The sequence below is a fragment of the Schistocerca serialis genome, chromosome 8 (assembly GCF_023864345.2).
Source record: "Schistocerca serialis cubense isolate TAMUIC-IGC-003099 chromosome 8, iqSchSeri2.2, whole genome shotgun sequence".
NCBI classification, from domain to species: domain Eukaryota; kingdom Metazoa; phylum Arthropoda; class Insecta; order Orthoptera; family Acrididae; genus Schistocerca; species Schistocerca serialis.
This window is the reverse complement of record NC_064645.1, coordinates 52,565,444-52,586,244: the sequence shown is the minus strand read 5'-3', so window position 1 is coordinate 52,586,244 and position 20,801 is coordinate 52,565,444. Positions and strand designations below refer to the sequence as shown.

The 20,801-nt window shown below is 39.1% G+C and overlaps 1 protein-coding gene across 8 annotated transcripts in view; it reads right to left on the bottom strand.

Annotated features, from left to right (window-relative positions):
* The window catches only part of LOC126416105 (gastrula zinc finger protein XlCGF17.1), a 172,526-nt gene that overhangs the window by 48,948 nt on the left and 102,777 nt on the right, over positions 1 to 20,801 (bottom strand). For 7 of the 8 annotated variants that reach the window (XM_050083613.1, XM_050083607.1, XM_050083609.1 and 4 more), the window contains one exon: positions 17,956 to 17,993. In XM_050083613.1, the coding sequence (XP_049939570.1) occupies positions 17,956 to 17,993 (38 nt within the window). Of the gene's footprint in view, positions 1 to 10,341; positions 10,583 to 17,955; positions 17,994 to 20,801 lie in introns of those variants that run through there. The other variant, XM_050083612.1, reaches the window with a different exon arrangement.

Sequence of the window (20,801 nt, the reverse complement as noted above, 5' to 3'; positions counted from 1 at the left end):
CCATTGTGTATGTGCTTTGTCATGCTATGGATTGCTGAAGAAAAAATATAGGAGGTCCATTTAAAAAAACATAAGTTTGTGTTAAAAAACACATGTTGTTGTTGTTGTTGTTGTTGTGGTCTTCAGTCCTGAGAGTGGTTTGATGCAGCTCTCCATGCTACTCTATCCTGTGCAAGTTTCTTCATCTCCCAGTACCTACTGCAGCCTACATCCTTCTGAATCTGCTTAGTGTATTCATCTCTTGGTCTCCCTCTACGATTTTTACCCTCCACGCTGCCCTCCAGTACAAAATTGGTGATCCCTTGATGCCTCAGAACATGTCCTACCAACCGATCCCTTCTTCTAGTCAAGTTGTGCCACAAACTCCTCTTCTCCCCAATTCTGTTCAATACCTCCTCATTAGTTATGTGATCTACCCATCTAATCTTCAACATTCTTCTGTAGCACCACATTTCAAAAGCTTCTATTCCCTTCTTGTCTTAACTATTTCCTAATCTAATTCCCTCAGCATCACCCGACTTAATTCGACTACATTCCATTATCCTCGTTTTGCTTTTGATGATGTTCATCTTATATCCTCCTTTCAAGACACTGTCAATTCCGTTCAACTGCTCTTCCAAGTCCTTTGCTGTCTCTGACAGAATTACAATGTCATTGGCAAACCTCAAAGTTTTTATTTCTTCTCCATGGATTTTAATACCTACTCCGAATTTTTCTTTTGTTTCCTTTACTGCTTGCCCAATATACAGATTGAATAACATCGGGGAGAGGCTACAACCCTGTCTCACTCCCTTCCCAACCGCTGCTTCCCTTTCATGTCCCTCGACCCATATAACTGCCATCTGGTTTCTGTACAAATTGTAAATAGCCTTTCGCTCCCTGTACTTTACCCCTGCCATCTTTAGAATTTGAAAGAGAGTATTCCAGTCATCATAGTCAAAAGCTTTCTCTAAGTCTACAAATGCTAGAAACGTAGGTTTGCCTTTCCTTAATCTTTCTTCTTATGTAAGTCGTAGGGTCAGTATTGCCTCACGTGTTCCAACATTTCTACGGAATCCAAACTGATCTTCCCCAAGGTTGGCTTCTACTAGTTTTTCCATTCGTCTGTAAAGAATTCGCGTTAGTATTTTGCAGCTGTGGCTTATTAAACTGCATTTCCTGTTCCACTTGCAAATACAGCGAGGGAAAAACGACTGTCTACGTGTGTCCGTATCAGCGCCCTAATTCCTCACATTTTATCTTCGTTGTCAGTAAGTGCTATGTATGTTGGCGGCAGCAGAATCATTTGACAGTCAGCTTCAAATGCCGGTTCTCTAAATTTTCTCAACAGTGTTTGTCGGAAAGAACATCGCATTCCCTCCATGATTCCCATCTGAGTTCCGGAAGCATCTCCATAACACTTACATGTTGTTCAAACCTACCAGTAACAAATCTAGCAACCTGCCTCTGAACTTTTTTGGTGTCTTCCTTTAATCCAACCTGGTACGGATTCCAAACATTCGAGCAGTACTCAAGAACAGGTCGCACCAGTGTCTTATAGGTAGTCTCCTTTACAGATGAACCACTTTTTCCAAAATTCTCTGAATAAAACTGAAGTCAACCATTCCATTCACCTTCCCTCCCACAGTTATCACATCCTCGTTCCATCTCATATCACTTCCCAATATTTTGCCCAGATATTTAAATGAGTTGACTGTCACTAGCAGGACTCTAGTAATACTGTATCCGAATATTACAGGTTTGGTCTTCCTATTCATCTGCAATAACTTACATTTTTCCACATTTAGGACTGGCTGCCATTCATCATAACAACTGGAAATTTTGTCTAAGTCACTTTGTATCCTCCTACAGTCACTTGACTTCAACAACTTATCACACACCAGAGCATCAGCAAAAAATCCCAGATTTCTGCCCACACTGTCTGCCAAATTATTTATGTATATAGAGAACAAAAGCTGTCCTACCACACTTCCCTGGGGCACTCCTGACAAAATACCCGTGTCTCTAATGAATACTCACATCGAGGGCAACATACTGGGTTCTATTACTTAAGAAGTCTTCTAGCTACTCTCATATCAGTGAACGTATTCGATATGCTCATATCTTCATTAACAGCCTTCAATGGGGCATCGTGTCAAACGCTTTCCATAAATCTTGGACTATAGATTTTTCCTGTTGCCCTTCATCCATAGTTCACACTCTGTTGCCCTTCATCCATAGTTCACAGTACATCATGTGAAAAAAGGCCAGCTGAGATTCACATAAGTGATGCCTTATAAACCATGCTGATTCATAGACATAAGCTTCTCAGTCTCAAGAAAGTTTATTACATCAAACTGAGAATATGTTTAAGGATACTGCAGCAAACAGAAGTTAGGGATATTGATCTGTAATTTTGTGTGTCCATTCTTTTACCCTTCTTATATACTGGAGTCACCTGCGCCTTTTTCCAGTTGCTTGGGGCTCTGTGCTGGGTGAGACACTTGCGATAAATGCAAGCTAAGTAAGGGGCCAGGGCCACAGACTACTTCTTGTAAAATCAAAGTTGCTGCCAGAACAGTATCTCCAACATGTTGAATGAGGCCCAAAGGCATATACACTGAGTGCACATGCTGTTCTTTCCTGTCTCTTGCTGCCATTTCCTTAAGTGGTACCATTATTTGCTGTATGTTTGTACAGTATGTAATGCAAGAAATGTCACAAACATGTCACCGATAACATACCTTTAGATCATGAAAAAGTACGCTAAAATGTGGAAAATTTATCATTGACAGTTTCCAATGGCCATGCTTTCAATTTTCTGTGTGATAAAATTTATTTCTAACATCTGCACTGTCATCACTTAAACAAGAAGCTATTGAAAAATAAATCTGTGTTGATTAAGGGCCTGGTACAAGTTTTCAACTGGACGCCACTTCAGTGAGGTTTCTTCCCCCTAACCTACCCGAGTTATCCTGTCCAACAGAGAGGACGTTCAGTTCAGAGTTATAAAATATGTATTTGCATAAAGACTCCATCTGGAGAATATAATCACAAAAGTATATACAAATGAATGTAAATGAAAATCTCCTTGAAGTGATAAAACTCAGGTTTCGTCAAACACATCTGTAGTAACTGACAAAGACCAACAACCTGAAGACTATAAAATAGGAAATAAATAACAATGGACACACAAAAATAAAAAAATAGGACACACAGTAGTGAAACTCATGACAAGAAAGATGTATCTCTCATTACAGACAACTCCATATTAAAGAAAGCTGATGTGCCAAATTCAAAAATTTACACCTGCCTAGGAACCTTGTCTCATCAATTGAATAAATACTTCAACAACATACTAAACTGAAACACAGACTCTCCAGATGAATCTCACATGTACTATGAAGATGTGTTCACACATGCAAGTACTAGGATTTTAATTAGTAGCAAAATATACAGAAGTTCAGTAAGTGAATAGTATACAGAGGGGATAAATAATACAATCAGAGAGCACAGTATTAAGTTATGAGGACTGAGGAGTATTTGTAGGTTCTAATAATTCATGTAGGAGGAAAGATAGTTTGCACTTCAATAGGTTAGGCACCAAGACAATTAGTACAATGTTAATAGGTACTAGCCAAATTTTAAGAACAGCATGAAAAATTAGCCAAGTCCACAACAAAGCTAAGATCAAAATGTTTCCAAAGCAAGTGTGTGCTTCAGTTATAAACAAAACAGAGACCAAATGTATTATGCACTAAAATGTAAACGATCACAATGCTGACTAACTGCAAACTGTTTAAAAGTAAGAAATTATTTTGACTGTTTAGATGAAGAATGAAATTTTGATGGCTGCTATGTAGAATTAGTGGACCTAAATGTTATTGTGACATCAATTTAGGTAACCATTAAACATCATCCATAAACATTTCATGGTATGCTTGAATACCGAAGTGTGCTGGAAGCTGTGAGACATTATTGCAAAAAGACAGCTACACAATGGCCTGCAACAGAGAGACTGGTTTAATTGGATACATTAAGCATTATAAAACTGTATCTAATAATGTTGTAAATGTGACAAAATAAATGTCAAAACAATAATTTTCAGCCACAAACATAAACGGGAGGTAGAGTGGTCTCTCACTTAACCCTGAATAGGAATTAAAGTCTGTAGCCATGAAATTTCTAAAATTAAACTTTAAAGTGACATTGTAAATCCTGCACAAATATAAAGTGCTTCAATGAATTTTACATAAATATACTGAAATCACATTTCCATGTATTGGGTTATCAGGCACAAGATAAATCCTTTTGCATTTGGTGAAAAGTGTAAGTGTGTGTATGTTTCAAGAGAGACTTAGAAAATAATATGAGTTTTCACTGAAAATGAAACTTCTGCAGGCTGGAATGGTATGCCCACTAAAGTAATTAAATCAGTGTATAAAACAATAAGTCATCCACTAATTGCATTAATAAATAACTCTTTTGAAAAAGGTTGTTCTCCATATAGATCTACACTTTACAAACCATTGTGAAGTACACAGAAGAGAGTAGACTGCTTCTCGTTCCAATCATGTATGGAGCATGAAGAGTATTATTGCTTAAATGCCTCTGTGTACATTGTAATTAGCATAATCTTGCCTTTCTGGTACTAAAAGGAGGGATATGTAGGGTGTAGCACTAAACACCTCGATTAACCATTTAAAGTAGGTATTTTAAACTTTGTAAGTAGGCTGAAGACGAAGAGATAGAGAAAGTATATGAGGACGCAGAAAGAGTAATACAGTTCGTGCACAGAGATGAAAATCTAATAGTCATGGGGGACTGGAAAGCAGTTGTAGGGGAAGAGGTATAAGAAAATGTTACAAGAGAATATATGGACTTAGGACAAGGAATGAGAGAAGAGAAACACTAATTAAGTTCTGTAACAAATTTCAGCTAGTAATAGTGAATACTCTGTTCAAGAATCACAAGAGGAGGAGGTATACTTGCAAAAGGCTGGGTGATATGGGAAGATTTCAGTTAGATTACATCACAGTCAGACAGAGATTCTGAAATCAGATTCTGGATTGTAGGGCATACCCAGGAGCAGATGTAGACTCAGATCATAACATAGTAGTGATGAAGAGTACGCTGAAGTTTATGAGATTAGTCAGGAAGAATCAATACGCAAAGAAGTGGGATACGGAAGTACTAAGGAATGACGAGATACACTTTAAGTTCTCTAAGGCTATAGATACAGCAGTAAAGAATAGTTCAGTAGGCAGCACAGTTGAAGATTAATGGACATCTCTAAATAAAGTAATCACAGAAGATGTAAAGAAAAACATAAGCACAAAAAAGGTAACTGTGAAGAAAGCATGGGTAACAGAAGAAATACCTCAGTTGATCGATGAAAAGAAGTACAAAAATATTAAGAGAAATTCGAGTATATAGAAACACAAATCGCTGAGAAATGAAATAATTTGGACATGCAGGGAAGTTAAGACGAAATGGCTGCATGAAAAATGTGAAGAAATCGAAAAAGAAATGATTGTTGGAAGGAATGATTCAGCATACAAGAAAGTCAAAACAGCCTTCGGTTAAATTAAAAGCAAAGGTAGTAACATTACGAGTGCAACAGGAATTCCACTGATAAATGCAGAGGAGAGAGCAGATAGGTGGAAAGAGTACACTGAAGGCCTCTACGAGGGGAAGATTTGTCAAAATGCAATAGAAGAAGAAACAGGAGTTGATTTTGAAGAGAGAGGGGATCCAGTATGAGAAACAGAATTTAAGAGAGCTTTGGAAGATTTATGATCAAATAAGGCAGAAGGAATAGATAACATTCCATCAGAATTTCTAAAATCATTGGGGGGAGTGACAAAAAGACAACTGTTCACATTGGTGTATAGAATGTACGGGTCTGGCAACATACTATCTGACTTTCGGAAAAATAACATCCATACAATTCTTAAGACTGCAAGAGCTGACAAATGTGAGAATTATCACACAATCAGCTTAACAGCTCATGCATCCAAGTTGCTGACAAGAGTAATATACAGAAGAATGGAAAAGAAAATTGAGGATGTGTAGGACGACGATCAAATTAGTTTGGGAAAGGTAAAGGCACCAGACAGGCAATTCTGACACTGCAGTTGATAAAGGGAGCAAGACTGAAAAAAAAATCAAGACACATTCACAGGATTTGTTGACCTGGAAAAAGCATTCGACAATGTAAAATTATGCAAGATGTTTGAAATTCTGAGAAAAATAAGAGTACACTAAAGGGAGAGACACGTAAAATACAGTACGTACAAGAGCCAAGAAGGAATAATAATCACCAAGAACGAAGTGCTTGGATTACAAATGGTGTAAGACAGCGAAGTAGTCTTTTGCGCCTACTGTTCAATCTGTACATCAAAGGAGCAATGATTGAAACGAAAGGTTCAGGAGTGGAATTAAAATTCAAGGTGAAAGTATATCAGTGACACAATTCACTGATGACATTGCTATCCTCAGTGAAAGTGGAGAAGAATTACATGATCTGCTGAACGGAATAAACAGTCTAATGAGAACAGAATATGGATTGAGAGTAAATCGAAGAAAGACAAAAGTAACGAGAAGTAGCAGAAATGAGAACAGTGAGAAACTTAACATCAGGACTGACAGTCATGAAGCAGATAAAGTAAAGGAATTTTACTACCTAGGGAACAAAATAACTAATGAAAGACAGACCAAGTGTCATCTAAAGCAGACTAAAGGGTGTATACGCAGACAAGGAAAAAAAATTCCTGTATTTCCTGACTAAAAATACACTTTATCCCGGATGGAAACACATTTTCCGTGCTAAGTGACAGTATATTGTCCCTCGGGAATGTAAAACTTATCTTTTTAATGGTTCTGGTTTTATACATGGGTGTAGAATTTCCCGGCACTTTAGAAAACAAAACTCAGGGAGAAAAAAACACGTTTTGGAAAGATCTTTGATGTGAAGCAACATGTACCCTGCATATTTTTGTATTACGAAAGTATAAATTCTAATTCCATCAAACACTGCATGTTACTTTCCCGAGCATTGAAACTGAGACTGCGATGCGCTTTTGTAAGGCTGTCATAGCTCATTTCACGTGATCTCGCCAGCCGGCAGATATTGAGAGCGTAGGACAAGTGATGTAGTCAGCCAATTAGCAACATCACTGTTAAGTAGTGTGAACACACAAACAAGCAAAGTTAATGGTTTAAACTGATATACATAGTGTTACTACAAGAAAAGAAAAGCTTTCACATATAATATTGGTCTCTACGGTAAATAAGCTGCAAGAGAAGCTAAGCTTCCAAATGCTGATCTTTTTGCACGTGTTACACTTCAAGATATATCACACAAATGTGCCAGTAAAATTTTTAATAATGAGATAAATCTCTGATCTTCTGGGCTCAAAATTCTTCCAAATGACTTGTCATTGAAGAGTTGATTTTTAAATGAGAGTCAAACGTAGTGTGATTTAAGAAATTCGTTCTACATTCTCGTACATAGTTCAACTTGTGTAAAAGGAAATTTACTTTGAAAGTTACACTTTTCAAATCAACATTCGCAATATTTTTCTGCGACCTGTTAGAAATATGTTTGTTTCAGCAGTTGCTCTCTGGCATTATTTGTAATCAGGAGAATCAAAACTCTTCAGAAAATTTGCACTCTTTGCTGCCTGTTAGCTAACAAGTTCCTGTTTTGTGTGACATGAAATTAAATATAGGATACATAAAACCAGTTATAACAAGAGACAAACAAGACAGTACACATTTCTTCAATCCTTAGCTCCTAGCATTTTTTCCCCTCTAATCTTGCTACAGCTTTATACGGTGTACTTTCCTTTCTGCGAAAGAATCTATTACCTCATCAAAATTTGTCAAACGTTTTGCCACATGAAAAATCGAAATGTCATTGTCTAATACTGAAAAATCTGTTAATACAAACAGCACCCAAGACCGGTGTGGTTTCTCGATTTGATTACGTATATTTTGTCACTGTCTACTCGACAAAACAAAATAGGCCTTCCTAATATTGCAACAATTTTAACACACACCAAATAAATGAGACTGTTATGACACAAATGGTCATTTTTGTAACACAACAGAATATAATTCACGAAGTACCAATATCAAATGCCTGTTAGGCCTACTACAAGCAAAAAGCTTTATGTTAGGAAATAGTTTCACATTTCATTTATTCTCTCCAGTTTCTCAAGCATGAGATCGAAAAGTAGTAGTACAAATTTTTTAATATAAATTTGGAATCGTGATATTCTTCCATAATTTGTGTGACGTCCCCGTTTCTTCTCCTTGCTCATTCTAGCAAACAATCTTATCACTGATTCTGTAACTATTCCTGCCATTGTCAAAACTTATTCACCAGTTAACTTCACCAACCCTGTCAGAATCATCAGTTTTGTTATCCCGCGATTGTTCTCCAGTCAGGCATTGTTAAATGTTCACGTTTTCCGCACTGCTTCCAGAACATAACTTAAGCGGCTGCTGGTCTGAGACTGTATAATTGGCCCTTACTAGTGTAGTGTTGTGGCCCAAAATTTTCTGCCAAAATTCCATTTTCTTGAGTGCACTGAGAAGATAATACATAATCTTTATTACCTGTTATTCCTGTTAGTCATTTATTTCCACTCTGGTTGTCTGAACCTATGGATTTCGCTAGTAAGTATAACAACGCTGATCATTCGCAAACCCAATCAACCATGTAATCAGACTGCAATTGGCATTCATCCGTTCGGCTTTATTCCACCCAGCTCACATAGCCCCGTCCCCTTTTGTCTGCAGGGAAGTTTATTTCTAGATATGACGAGAATTCCCGACAGACATCAAATACACTATGCACGCATTCAAAAATCAACTTATGGTTCATTCAGAAATAAACTTAGAAGGTGTTAAAATATGTTAAAAACCAACATGGATGCGTTCAAAATCTATGAATAATCGGGCCAGATACCTCGGTTGCCCCCTCCCCCCCCCCCACCCCCCCCCCACCCCGCCCTCCCACCACCTAGCCCGGTAGCATCTATGTGCTTACTTCCATTGCTTACACAGCCAACAGCCACATTTCTGTAGCCAGAAGCGGGAGAAGTTATGTGACTCAACTGCGCATGTGCACGAGCCTGCTCGTAACTGCTGTAACAAATCTAATGTAAACAGTTGTGATGTCACGTTCATCAGAGGCAATTTGTTGTTATGAAGCATTGCAGTCTTCCTAAAGCCTTTAACACATTTTGCTGCTGGCAGACGCTTGTACGAGTACTGTGTTTTGTTGTTGTATATGGCGCATTTCCTCTACGGTTTAAGTTTTATTTTCATTTTTGTCTCACGTTTATATTTTATTGCTGCAGCATTATTCTGCAGTAGGGGGATACAGTAATGTCCTTTATTAGAGTATCGGCTCTTAGCAGTCAAAATTACAAAAATTTAACTGAAAACTAAAACGATGAAAAGTTATCAGAATTCTAAAAAATTCTCGGGTTTATCCCGGATCTCCCGGTTGTATACAGCCTGAGACTATCACTGGCAAAAAGAGCATTCCTGCCCAAGAGAAGTCTTCTAGTATCAAACATAGGCCTTAATTTGAGGAAGAAGTTTCTGAAGATGTACGTCTGGAGTACAGCATTCTATGGTAGTGAAACATGGACTGTAGGAAAACCAGGACAGAAGAGAATCGAAACATTTGAGATGTGGTGCTACAAACAAATGATGAAAATTAGGTGGAAAACACTGACAAGGTGAATGTACAGGATGATAGGACACCTGCTAAGACATCAAGGAATGACTTCCATAGTACTGAAGGGAGCTGTAGAGGGTAAAAATTGTACAGATGACAGATATTGAAACACATCCAGCAAATGATTGAGGATGTAGGCTGCAAGGGCTACTCTGACATGAAGAGGTTGGCACAGCACATGAATTCATGATGGGCAGCATCAAACCAGCCAGAAGACTGATGCCTCAATAAAGTAAGCTTTCATGGGATAATTTTCACCTACCTTCCAACATTTGCCACAGGGATGAGAAAAAGTGATACTGGTATTTTACTTCTGAATAACTGGTATTTTCTTGGCCTCAGTTATATCAGTTTTTTATTTTTTACCCATAACTGGGTAAAAAAAGAAAACGAAAAAGTATATAAATTTGTCAGAGCAGTGGTGCTAAACTTTTTAGTTTTTCAACAAAACTTTTTTTTTCAATTTAGTAATGTTTATTCATAAAAATTCCACTGCTTTTAAGTACAGGATTTTTATACATATAAGAAAAGGTATCAGAGCTATTTTAACAACAGTGCTGAAAGTTAGAAATAAACAAAAAATGCATTACATAAGAAACAGTACAGCTATACTGAGACAATAATGTACCTATTGCATTTTTCTACTCAGAACCAGTGATCCTTTAATTTTTTTGGGAGCAGAGTACAAGGTGTATGCCAGCCATGCACCCTGTAGCCCCAAATTCAATTATTAACGATTGGAATTTTTGTGGCTTCAGAAGGATTGGTATCATCTTTGCACGATACTGTTTCTGATGAAAGGAGCTGACTATCCAATCAGCACATTATGGCGCAAGTACCTGTGAACTGATTGAACAACAAACATTGGCCAATGGATTAATTCATTACTGAAATTCTAACTGTTGTCAAGTAATTGTTACTGGTGAATGCTGTACTTTGCTTATTATCCAAATTTTTCATTTGAAAGGGAATGTTATTTTTGTCATAAACAAATCAAAGGGAAAAAAACGCTGCAAATTTTACAAAAAAAAAAAGCTTACTTTCCTGACATTTTCATGAAATAATAAATGAGAAATAAAATTAAGGAAAAATTAATAAATTAAAAACTTAATGATTCATTCATTGTTTATAATAAAAATAGAAAGCAGCTGATCTGCTGCCTGTGTTTGAATACTTATGTTCAGAAAAAACAAAACACCACAGAAATTATTAGCATTTCAGTCACCTCGGTTCAGCATGTGTCCTGTTGTCTAGTAGGCACAGTTTCTGACACAGGCCCTGATAACTTTAACCGTGCTTGTCGGTATCGACATATATAATGTGTGAATGGTCCTATGGTACAGCCATCCGTGCTGCATTCACCTGGTTCGAAAGTTCATCTCTGGTGGTTGGCATTGGGTCACAGTGCTGCACCTGTCATTTCACCACATCCCACACATATTTGATTGGTTACAAGTCTGGTGATATGGCAGGCCAGGCAAAAGGATGACATCCTGTGACACCAAGAAGCCACCTTTTCATGCAGCAACAAATGGTCGTACATTGTCTTGCTGAAAAAATGGTGTCTGGTGTGTTGTGCAGAAAGGGTATGGCTACAGGTCGCAGGATGCCATTCACATAGATCACACTGTTCACAGTGCCCTCGACACGCACCAACTGTGATTTGTGGTTGTACCCAATAGGACCCCGCACCATGTCACTGTGATGCCTCACCCCTGTCTGCAGAGAACCATAATGCAGCCATAATTTTCAAACAAACAGAACCTGGATTCATCAGCAAACACTATCTGATGCCATTCCTGCCCCCAGTGACATCTTTCATACACCATTACTGTCTAGCAATTTCTACACATTTGTCAAAGGTAGGCGGAAAAGTGGATGATGCACACACAACCCATGCCATTATAAACGGCAACGGACTATCACCTGGTAGTGTACGATGTGTTACACAATTCCACTGTTGCGCCAGAGTGGTTCAAATGCTTTTCAGAAATCAAGAAATAATGTATACCCCTGACTGTCTTGTCCATGGCTTTGAGAGTGTCATGGGGAAAAAGTGTGTACTAGGTTTTGCATGTCCAATGTTTTTGAAATACATTCTGGGTGGTAAGGATCAATCATTCTGTTCAACGTATCTCATTATGTCTGAGCTCAGGATGCTTTAATGACGGATGTCAAGGATAATGGGTGACAGTTCTGGGTATCACTTCTGCTACCCTTCTTGTAAATCGATGTGACCTGTGCTTTTTTTCCCAAGAACTGGCTCTACTCTTCGTTCAAGGGATTTATGATAAAACTATAGTTGGAAGAAAGGGCTAACTCAGCTGCAGCTTCTGTACAGAACTAGATATGGATTCTTTTGGAACCATGAGCTTAGTTCAATTTTAGCAATGTCAACCGTTTTTCAATGGCACTGATACTAATATCTGTATCACTTATATTTGAAATGGCGTAGGAAATAAACTGGGCAATACTCCTGCATTTACTTTTGTAAAGTAACATTTGAAAATGATATTCAACATTTCTACTTTTGTTCCATCTGTCAGTCTGGGCACTGACTCTAGATGGTACTGATCACCTTTACATATGACAAAAATTTCTTTGGATGTGGTGATGGTGGTGGTGGTGGTGGTGGTGGTGGTGGTGGTGGTGGTGGGTGGGGGGTGGTGGTGGTGGTGGTGGTGGGTGGGGGGTGGTGGTGGTGGTGGTGGTGGGTGGGGGGTGGGGGTGGGATCTCCCTATAATATTCTACAATGATAATTGTTGAAGATTTTGTGCATTACCCTCTTGACAGCCAAACATGTTTCTTTCAGCATCTTCTAGTTTGAAGATGTATTAAAATAATCTCAGGGGAAGAAATGGGGAAATATCATGCTAATATCTCTTTCCTTTTCTTCCCAAATGTATTTGCAAAGGTAGTTGCAATCCAGATGCAAATGTTTTATTATAAAACATGAGATTATTCTCAACACCCAATTTGGTTTCCAACAAGGAGATATGTACATGCCATAAATAAGTATATTGATAAGATTAGCATCTTGTTAGACGACAATAATAAAGTTACAGTAATATTTTCTGACCTTACAAAAGGCTTTGATTCATAAACCACATCTTGACAATCCCAAAAGTAGATACGTCAAGGGATTAAAGGCAATGTGCTACAGTGACTTAGGTCATGTTTACAGGGGTGAAGAAAAATATGAGAACACCAGACACACACACATCACCATACCTAACACCATGTAGGAAAACTGTTGGCATTCAAAAAAGCTTCCAGTCATCTTGGACTGGGAAAATACAGTATTCTTCCTGCAAAACAGGAAAGTTCAGGTAATGCTGATGGAGGTGGACAGGGATCAAGCACCATCTCTCCAAAGTAGACCATAAAGGCTCAATAACAGTGAGACCATCTGGCGGCTGTGGTGGCCTGGGGAGATGTGACAATTCATCCTCAAACGCGCAAAACCAGTCCCAGATGATACAAGCTGGTGTGAATAGGGGCCTGTCATCTTGGAACAAACACTGTACTGTGGAATGGACCTGGTCAGCAGAAATGGTCACTTAATGCTTGGCAATAATGTGACCTTGCAGAGTTACCACGGGGCATATGGAATAGCACAATATAACAGCCCAAATTACCACCAAACACCTGTGATGTTTCACTCTCGTGATGAAAACTCAGCCCGAAGTTGTAAATAGTGTGAAACAAGATACATCTGACCAAATGACATTGTTCCATCGCTCGATAGTCCTGGTTTTATGGCTCTGGAACCAAATTTTCCAGTTCTGGGCATTTGCATCACTAAGCAAACACGGTGACCTAAACCTAATTTTAATAACATAATCAGCCTTCATCACAAAAAAGTTTTTTTATGGTGACCAGATCATTTTCAGATTATAAGGAATCACTGAAATTTAACATTTCCTTCTCTTTCTTTTTGCGATCAAAGACGGATTATTTTATTAAAATTTGCTTCAGTCATGAGTGGTTTCCGAATTCCAGCTTGCCCTGAAATTGCCTGCTTATGGAGGTTCCTTTGTGTCAGTTTGGTGCTCACAGGGTTTGCAAGTACGACATTCAAGCTCCGCTGGGACATTTGCTGCTGTCATCCTCTTATTTTTTGTCACAGTCCTCTTCAATGACCATCTGTCACAATCACTGAATACACATTTCATCTGCATTGTGACTTAACAGACAATATTTTTCCACTTTCCCCATACGCGGTATAAATCTCCGATAAGGTTCCGCCTGAAACACCAAATACCTCAGCGAACTCAGTTATGGAAGCACCCGCCATACAAGCACCAACAGTTCGCTCACATTCAGATTCACTTAGCTCCGACATAATGCACTCACAACTACACTGAACACTGTTCTGACCGTGACTGACACTTGTAATGTACTGAGGACACTGTGCAGGAACATCTGTGGTTAAACACAATGCTCCAACTCGCAAGCTTGACTAGCATCTGCATTTTTGTTCAGTGTTTCCATATTTTTGTCCAATTCCAGCTTAGTCTAGGCAATTTGTGCTCAATTTTAAGCAGAGCAAAAACCAGTTATTCATGCATCTCCTGAACCGTGTGTTGTACAACAACATAATTTTGCATGTGTATTCAGTGGTGTGTACGGATATTGTCTGCAAACAGTGTTGCAGAGTCGTTAGTAAAGAAGTAATGAATTAAGATGCAGATGCTGAACTTTGATGGTATGAAGAATGATAATGTAGTAAGTGATAAACTTTTTTCCTGTCATCATTTTGTAGGGGTGTCAATGAGAAAAAGCTTTGCAAAAGTTTGAAATTAGGTGTAAAGTTTGTCAGAAGTCACTAAGTCATTCTCAAATATGGGATGAATATAGTCCAGCCATTTGAACAGTCAGTTACACTGCCTCAAGACAAACACAAAGTTTCTAACTGCAACAACTGTCTTACTGTGTACCTCTGAATGAACAGATAGTGATCGCATTTTCAATTCAGTCAATAACTAAGCAAAATATAGAACATAAAATTTCCAATGGGCAACGTACAACTGGTAGCAGGTACTGGGACAGTGGTTTAGTAATACAGATGTTAATGATTTGCCCAGCTATGCAAAATTACCTTTAGTACTGTCTGCAGATGATACATGCATTTTAACTGAAAATATTGAAGCTGAAAATATCTTTGATTTCATATGTAAACAATGGAAACTCCAGGTAGGCATTCCGGCCCGAAGTGCTGGAGTTGGCAGGCGTGTGTATGTGAAGTGTGCTTGCTCGTGTCTGTGACTGGCGTGTGTCACTGAGGAAGGCTGTGGCCAAAAGCTGCATGCAAGTGTCTTAAATGTGCCTGTCTGCAACTTGATGTGTCTCTTTACAGTAAGTAGCAATCTGTCTTTTGAACATTGTTCACTTCGTAATTAATATGCTGAACAACTTAGAAACAGATTGGTACTGAAGATCTCAAAAACGCATATGGCACAATTTGAGACACAACAATCAAAAATGTAAGGTTAAAGGTATGCCATAAAAATAACAGAACTGAATCCTACCAGATTTTCAGGACTAAATCTAGATAAGAATTTAAACTAAACAATGGAAAATTCACAATTGAGTAAGGACAATATTATGTCTCTAGCACATTCGTGCATGCACTCACAAAAGGAGCACTGCACTCCCCCTTCCCACCCCTAACCTGCTATCCCTCCCCCTCTCAACCCAGCCTCCTCCATACCTCCACCATTCACTGATTGCTTCTCCCATCAGGTGCAGTCAATCGAAATCTGGCCTCGGTGGCCATAGACAGTGTTCGTGCGTGCGTGCATGTGTATGTGTGTGTGTGTGTGTGTGTGTGTGTGTGTGTGTGTTTTTTACTCTAGATTAAGGCCTTTTGACTGAAAGTTGAAACGTATAGCAGTCTTTTTATTGTGCCTGTCTGTGACTTAAGTTCTTTCACAATACTCTCATAAGAATTCTAACTTGAACACGTATACCGGGCACCTATCGAGTAACTTGGGGAACCAGTGCCACCGACATGGACATGTGGGAATTTGTGTACTACAGTTATTTTGAATTGATGATAAGGTATGGAATTATAGACAGAAAATCTTCTTCAACTGATTTCTTGTACTAAATGTCACTGCTAAACTTGTCACATTAATTCTCTACAACAATCTGAGCTATCAAGAATACTCACCATTGTCTGTATAAGCAAAGCAGGTTGCTACACAACAGTCTGAACAGAAATGTTACTACTCAGTGGAAGAGTTCATAAATAACAAATTGGTAATTTAAGCAGGATGTCATTCATTATTAACATTATTATGTAAACACACCGGTTCACTGTCAGGAAAAAATTCTTAACGTTAGAATATTGTTCCACTGCCTCATTACCTACAATTTTATAAAAGTGAATTATGGCACAATACCATTTTTCACGTCTCCTGTACTTTAAACAGATGACTATCAAGACTATGTCATGAGATGAAAAAAATACTATTCAGTATCGGAGAGAATCTGGTGTAATTAGGTAGCAGTCCAGGAATGGAATGATCAGCTTTAAAGGTTGGAAGTATAGCTTGCTTTCAAGTCAATAAATGTTTTCAAATGATCTTCTGAAATAACAAACATATTTGGTTCAACAATTTTTATGGAGGAAATGTAATATTTTAAAAAACAGCAAGATAAAAAAAATTAGAATCCCACGACAGTCTTCTGATACACCTAGTACCACCTCCCCCCACATAGTCAATAACTTTTTCACATGAAACTGTCTGGAATTAAGTAGCAAAATTTCTGGACAATAATATGGAATAAAAAGTTCTGTTTTCTGTTCATTAAACTATTATTATGTGCTAGTCAGTAATTATAGTCTTTCAATCCTTTATTACAAAATTTTCAACATGATTTATTAACTTGTCTTATTCAAGGAAACTGGCATTAAATGGGGAAGGTTGGTTGGTTTGGGGAAGGAGACCAGACAGCGAGGTCATCGGTCTCATCGGATTAGGGAAGGACGGGGAAGGAAGTCGGCCGTGCCCTTTGAAAGGAACCATCCCGGCATTTGCCTGGAGCGATTTAGGGAAATCACGGAAAACCTAAATCAGGATGGCCAGACACGGGATTGAACCGTCGTCCTCCCGAATGCGAGTCCAGTGTCTAACCACTGCGCCACCTCGCTCGGTAAATGGGGAAGGGATTTTCGATGTGGCATGGGATAATTCTTTTATATAAACTCCATTTTGTGCTGTTATGTAAAAAGTGATGTTTAATAGGAACATATTTTTTAATTGTAAAATTGTCAGCTGTGTGTCAACTGATCTGCATTCAAAAATCACTGTTACTGATGCTAATTAAACAACAAGTGATTTAAATTGAAGGACGAGGGGACAGAAAGGAAGCAAAGGGGAGGGATCATTGACACCAGCTGCATCAGGACTTCGTGTGGCATCGGCAGCGACTAGTGAAAACCAGGATTAGAAACCGGGATCTCCTGCTTATTAGGCAGGTGCTTTGACCACTTGCACCACCTAGACACCGTGTTTATCACAGCTGCATGGACTCTCTCTGCACGCCTCATGGTTGACCCACCTTCCCCCCCAACCGCCACCTATCCGCAGCCCACATCCCTGTGTTAGTGCTTATATAGTCGCTTCATCATTGGACTACACGGCACTTAACATCACCCAGGAGAATGGCACAGAACTTGCCCACCTTCATCGGATGCCGCTTCTGGACTACGCCTTCAGTGTAATGCTTGCCGGAGTGCTGAGGGCAGCCACTGTGCACATGCCCCCATCGCCTTCTTTCCATACATTCGGCATTGCTTCACACATGTTTAAGTGGACATTGTCGGCCCTATGATAGCTGCCGCTAACCCCTTGCCATGGTGCACATGTTTACCCACTGGCCTGAGGCAATGCCAATATCCACCATTACCTCTACCACGGCAGCCTTATTTTGCAATTCTGTAATTATTTTAACAGGTTAGGTAGGGGAACATCCCTGAAGTGGCAACCTTATTAGTAGCAGGTGTTAAACTTGCATTTACAACCTTGGGCACACAAATTATTTCTTTTTTATGACTGCATAGTAGGTTGAGGTTTGAAAATAGATATAAAACTGTGAGCAGGTGGAATCACACTGAAATTACATTGACAACAGCAAACAGAATGTTTCACAATTATTTTTTCATTGTGAACACTATTTCTAAAAAATGATACTAAAATGAAAAGAATACCTTTCATGAACTGAATCTCTGTCCTCGGAATGATGTACCTGTAAAAATTAAGAATAAACTCAGGTAACAACTCATATTATCACCAAACAATATTTTTGTTTGGTGATTAAATTGCAAATATATACAGATAGTTCCAAGTCATTACATTTCCAGGGAATAATACATAATATTTCAATATTACACACACTGTTGAAGCACAAGTTATGAAATCAATAAGATATCACCCTCTGTTGACATCAATAACAACATGCAGAATATCTGTTAGCTCTTCAGGAAGGTTTCAAGCAGAAAACACCAAGCCATGATTTGACACTGAAAGTAAATTTGTAACTTTTGGCATCTCAGAGTCAGTGTGTGTGGCAGTGTTCAACAAACAGTACAAAGCTCTACTGTACAAAATGTTATGGTAACTGCATGGGAAATATCAATCTTCTCTAACTTCAGCAGGACACTAAAATAGCTCTTTTCTGCAGAAAAGAAAATTGATCATGTGAATTTTTTTTTTCAAACATTTTGATTCTGGCTGATGTATCTGGCACCATGTACCAACACAGGCTGCAGCTCTCCTTTCTAAAATGTTTTGCACCACCTGCATGTGTTTGGATTCCAGGGGAGCAAAGAGTGAAAGAACAAAGATTATGAAACTAGACAATAATTTTACTGCGAAATAAAACACACCAGTAACCAAAATGAAGGCAATCTGCTTAAAAGTGCACAACTTTGCACACTTGTTATGCCAAAATCTGCTGCTGGGGAACATTCTGTACAGCACTGCTCCAGCCACGCATTTCTAACATGCTCACATGCTTCACAGCATTCTCTGCCCATAAGGATATCGCAACACTATCACTCGAACTGGAAACTTACTTCACTGGTGGTCATCCTGAGAATATCCAGTGTGAGAGTGGTGACCCACAGCAAGTGTCAACTGCTCCCATGTACGCTCAAACTGATTCATGTCAGAAGGTCCTGCCGGCCATTCCATTTAGCAGATTCCTACCTGCCAGAGGACCGTATTCACGAGGTGGGCACAATCCAATCATGCTTTATTCTCTCAAAAGACAAACACATCACAAATGTCGACTGTAGTGCAGAACAGTGGGTTGGAGGATCGTGTTCTGTCACTGCACGGCCCTCCAATTACCCTCGATACGGCTGAGATGCACCTGACAGCCATATGTTATACTGGTACAATACACAGCTGATCCCACCTGCCTACTGATCCTGTGGGACTGTGATTCACATAGGCACTAGTAAATGTCATGTGACTAGGGCCTCCTGTCGGGTAGACCGTTCGCCGGGTGAAGTCTTTTGATTTGACGCCACTTGGGCGACTTGTGCGTCAATGGGGATGAAATGACGATGATTAGGACAACACAACACCCAGCCCTTGAGTGGAGAAAATCTCCGACCCAACCGGGAATCGAACCCAGGCCCTTAGGATTGGCATTCTGTCGCACTGACCACTCAGCTACCGGGGGCAGACATTAGCACTGGTACCTGCACTCATGCCATTTTCGTGGTGCAATACCAGGTGTTACCTTGCCTATCTTCTGCATACATCACTATGACAGGGGGTTGTACTGTTGTTTGTAATTAACACCTACAGAAAAATTGATTGTGTGAAGCATTCCGTCTAGGCTGGCACTGCCCTTACCGTGTGCAGTTTTGTATATATTGTAGCCTCCCCCGACAGTAGGCAATCAATGTTTTGTGAATACTGAATTAATGCTCGATTGACATCAAAATGGCAAATGCCAATTAGATAGGCTATTTCTTGTACTGAAAAAACTTCTTGCTGTAAAGTGATAATGTAGGCACTCTCTAAACTTGAAACAATTGTTCGAGGCATGTAGACCTAAGATCAGTGAGCACAGGTCAAATTGTTCCATTAATAACAAGGACACTGAACAGCACATATTTAAAGATCTTTGTTCATCTCCACTGCACAAGTGGGTGTGAGCAGTGACTTCTTGTGGTCAAATGTGTAGTGAGCAAGACAGGTTTCTGTTCAACAATACACAAATTACGCTAGGCATGAGAGTGGTGCAATGTTGTTGTTGTTGTTTTTGTTGTTGTTACTAGCACTAGTACTACTACTACTACTACTACTACTACTACTACTATTACTATTATTTTGAAGTGTTTTATGTTAACTGCACATTATAATCTGTGCATACTGCAGCAGCCAGAAATGATGACACAAAAAAATTCAATCTTGGAGGATGTGTAGAGCTGTATACATGCAGTGTCAGACTTCAGAGGAAAAGCCCACATGAAGGTGCAACAGCAGCCTCCCTTGTCTAAACAGCCGCATCAGTGATTGGAGACTGTGAGTCAGTTATTTGCCACAAAGAAACAAAGAGTAGTATGAGACAATACACCTCATCAACATCAAAAGGAGCAATATCATGATATCAGTAATTTCATGTGAGGTATGAAGATTCCTTAATGGGAATTGGTTTTGTTGTACTGCAACATTTCAGTTCTTCCAGGATATGTTTTTCAGTAGTGATGCATGTTTGGAAACAATGGGCAGCGAAGAGTTATATGCAGTGAAATGCACATACCAGATGATGCTATGCAGCCTTGGCACTGGGAATCTGACATCACATGCACACAGGTGTACCATGTCTTACAACCCATTATGTGGTGTCAGGTCAGTGCCAGAGTAGTACAGTACTGTTTGTAACAAGTGAAGCACTCAGCAGTAACAGTCTGCAATACCATAGGGTAAGAGGATGTGTAGAACAACAGAACCATGATAAGTGATTTAAATGGCAGAGAGCTGGTGTGCACATAAGCCCAACAGAACCCTCTTTTGTGTGTCTGGATAGATCAGTGTT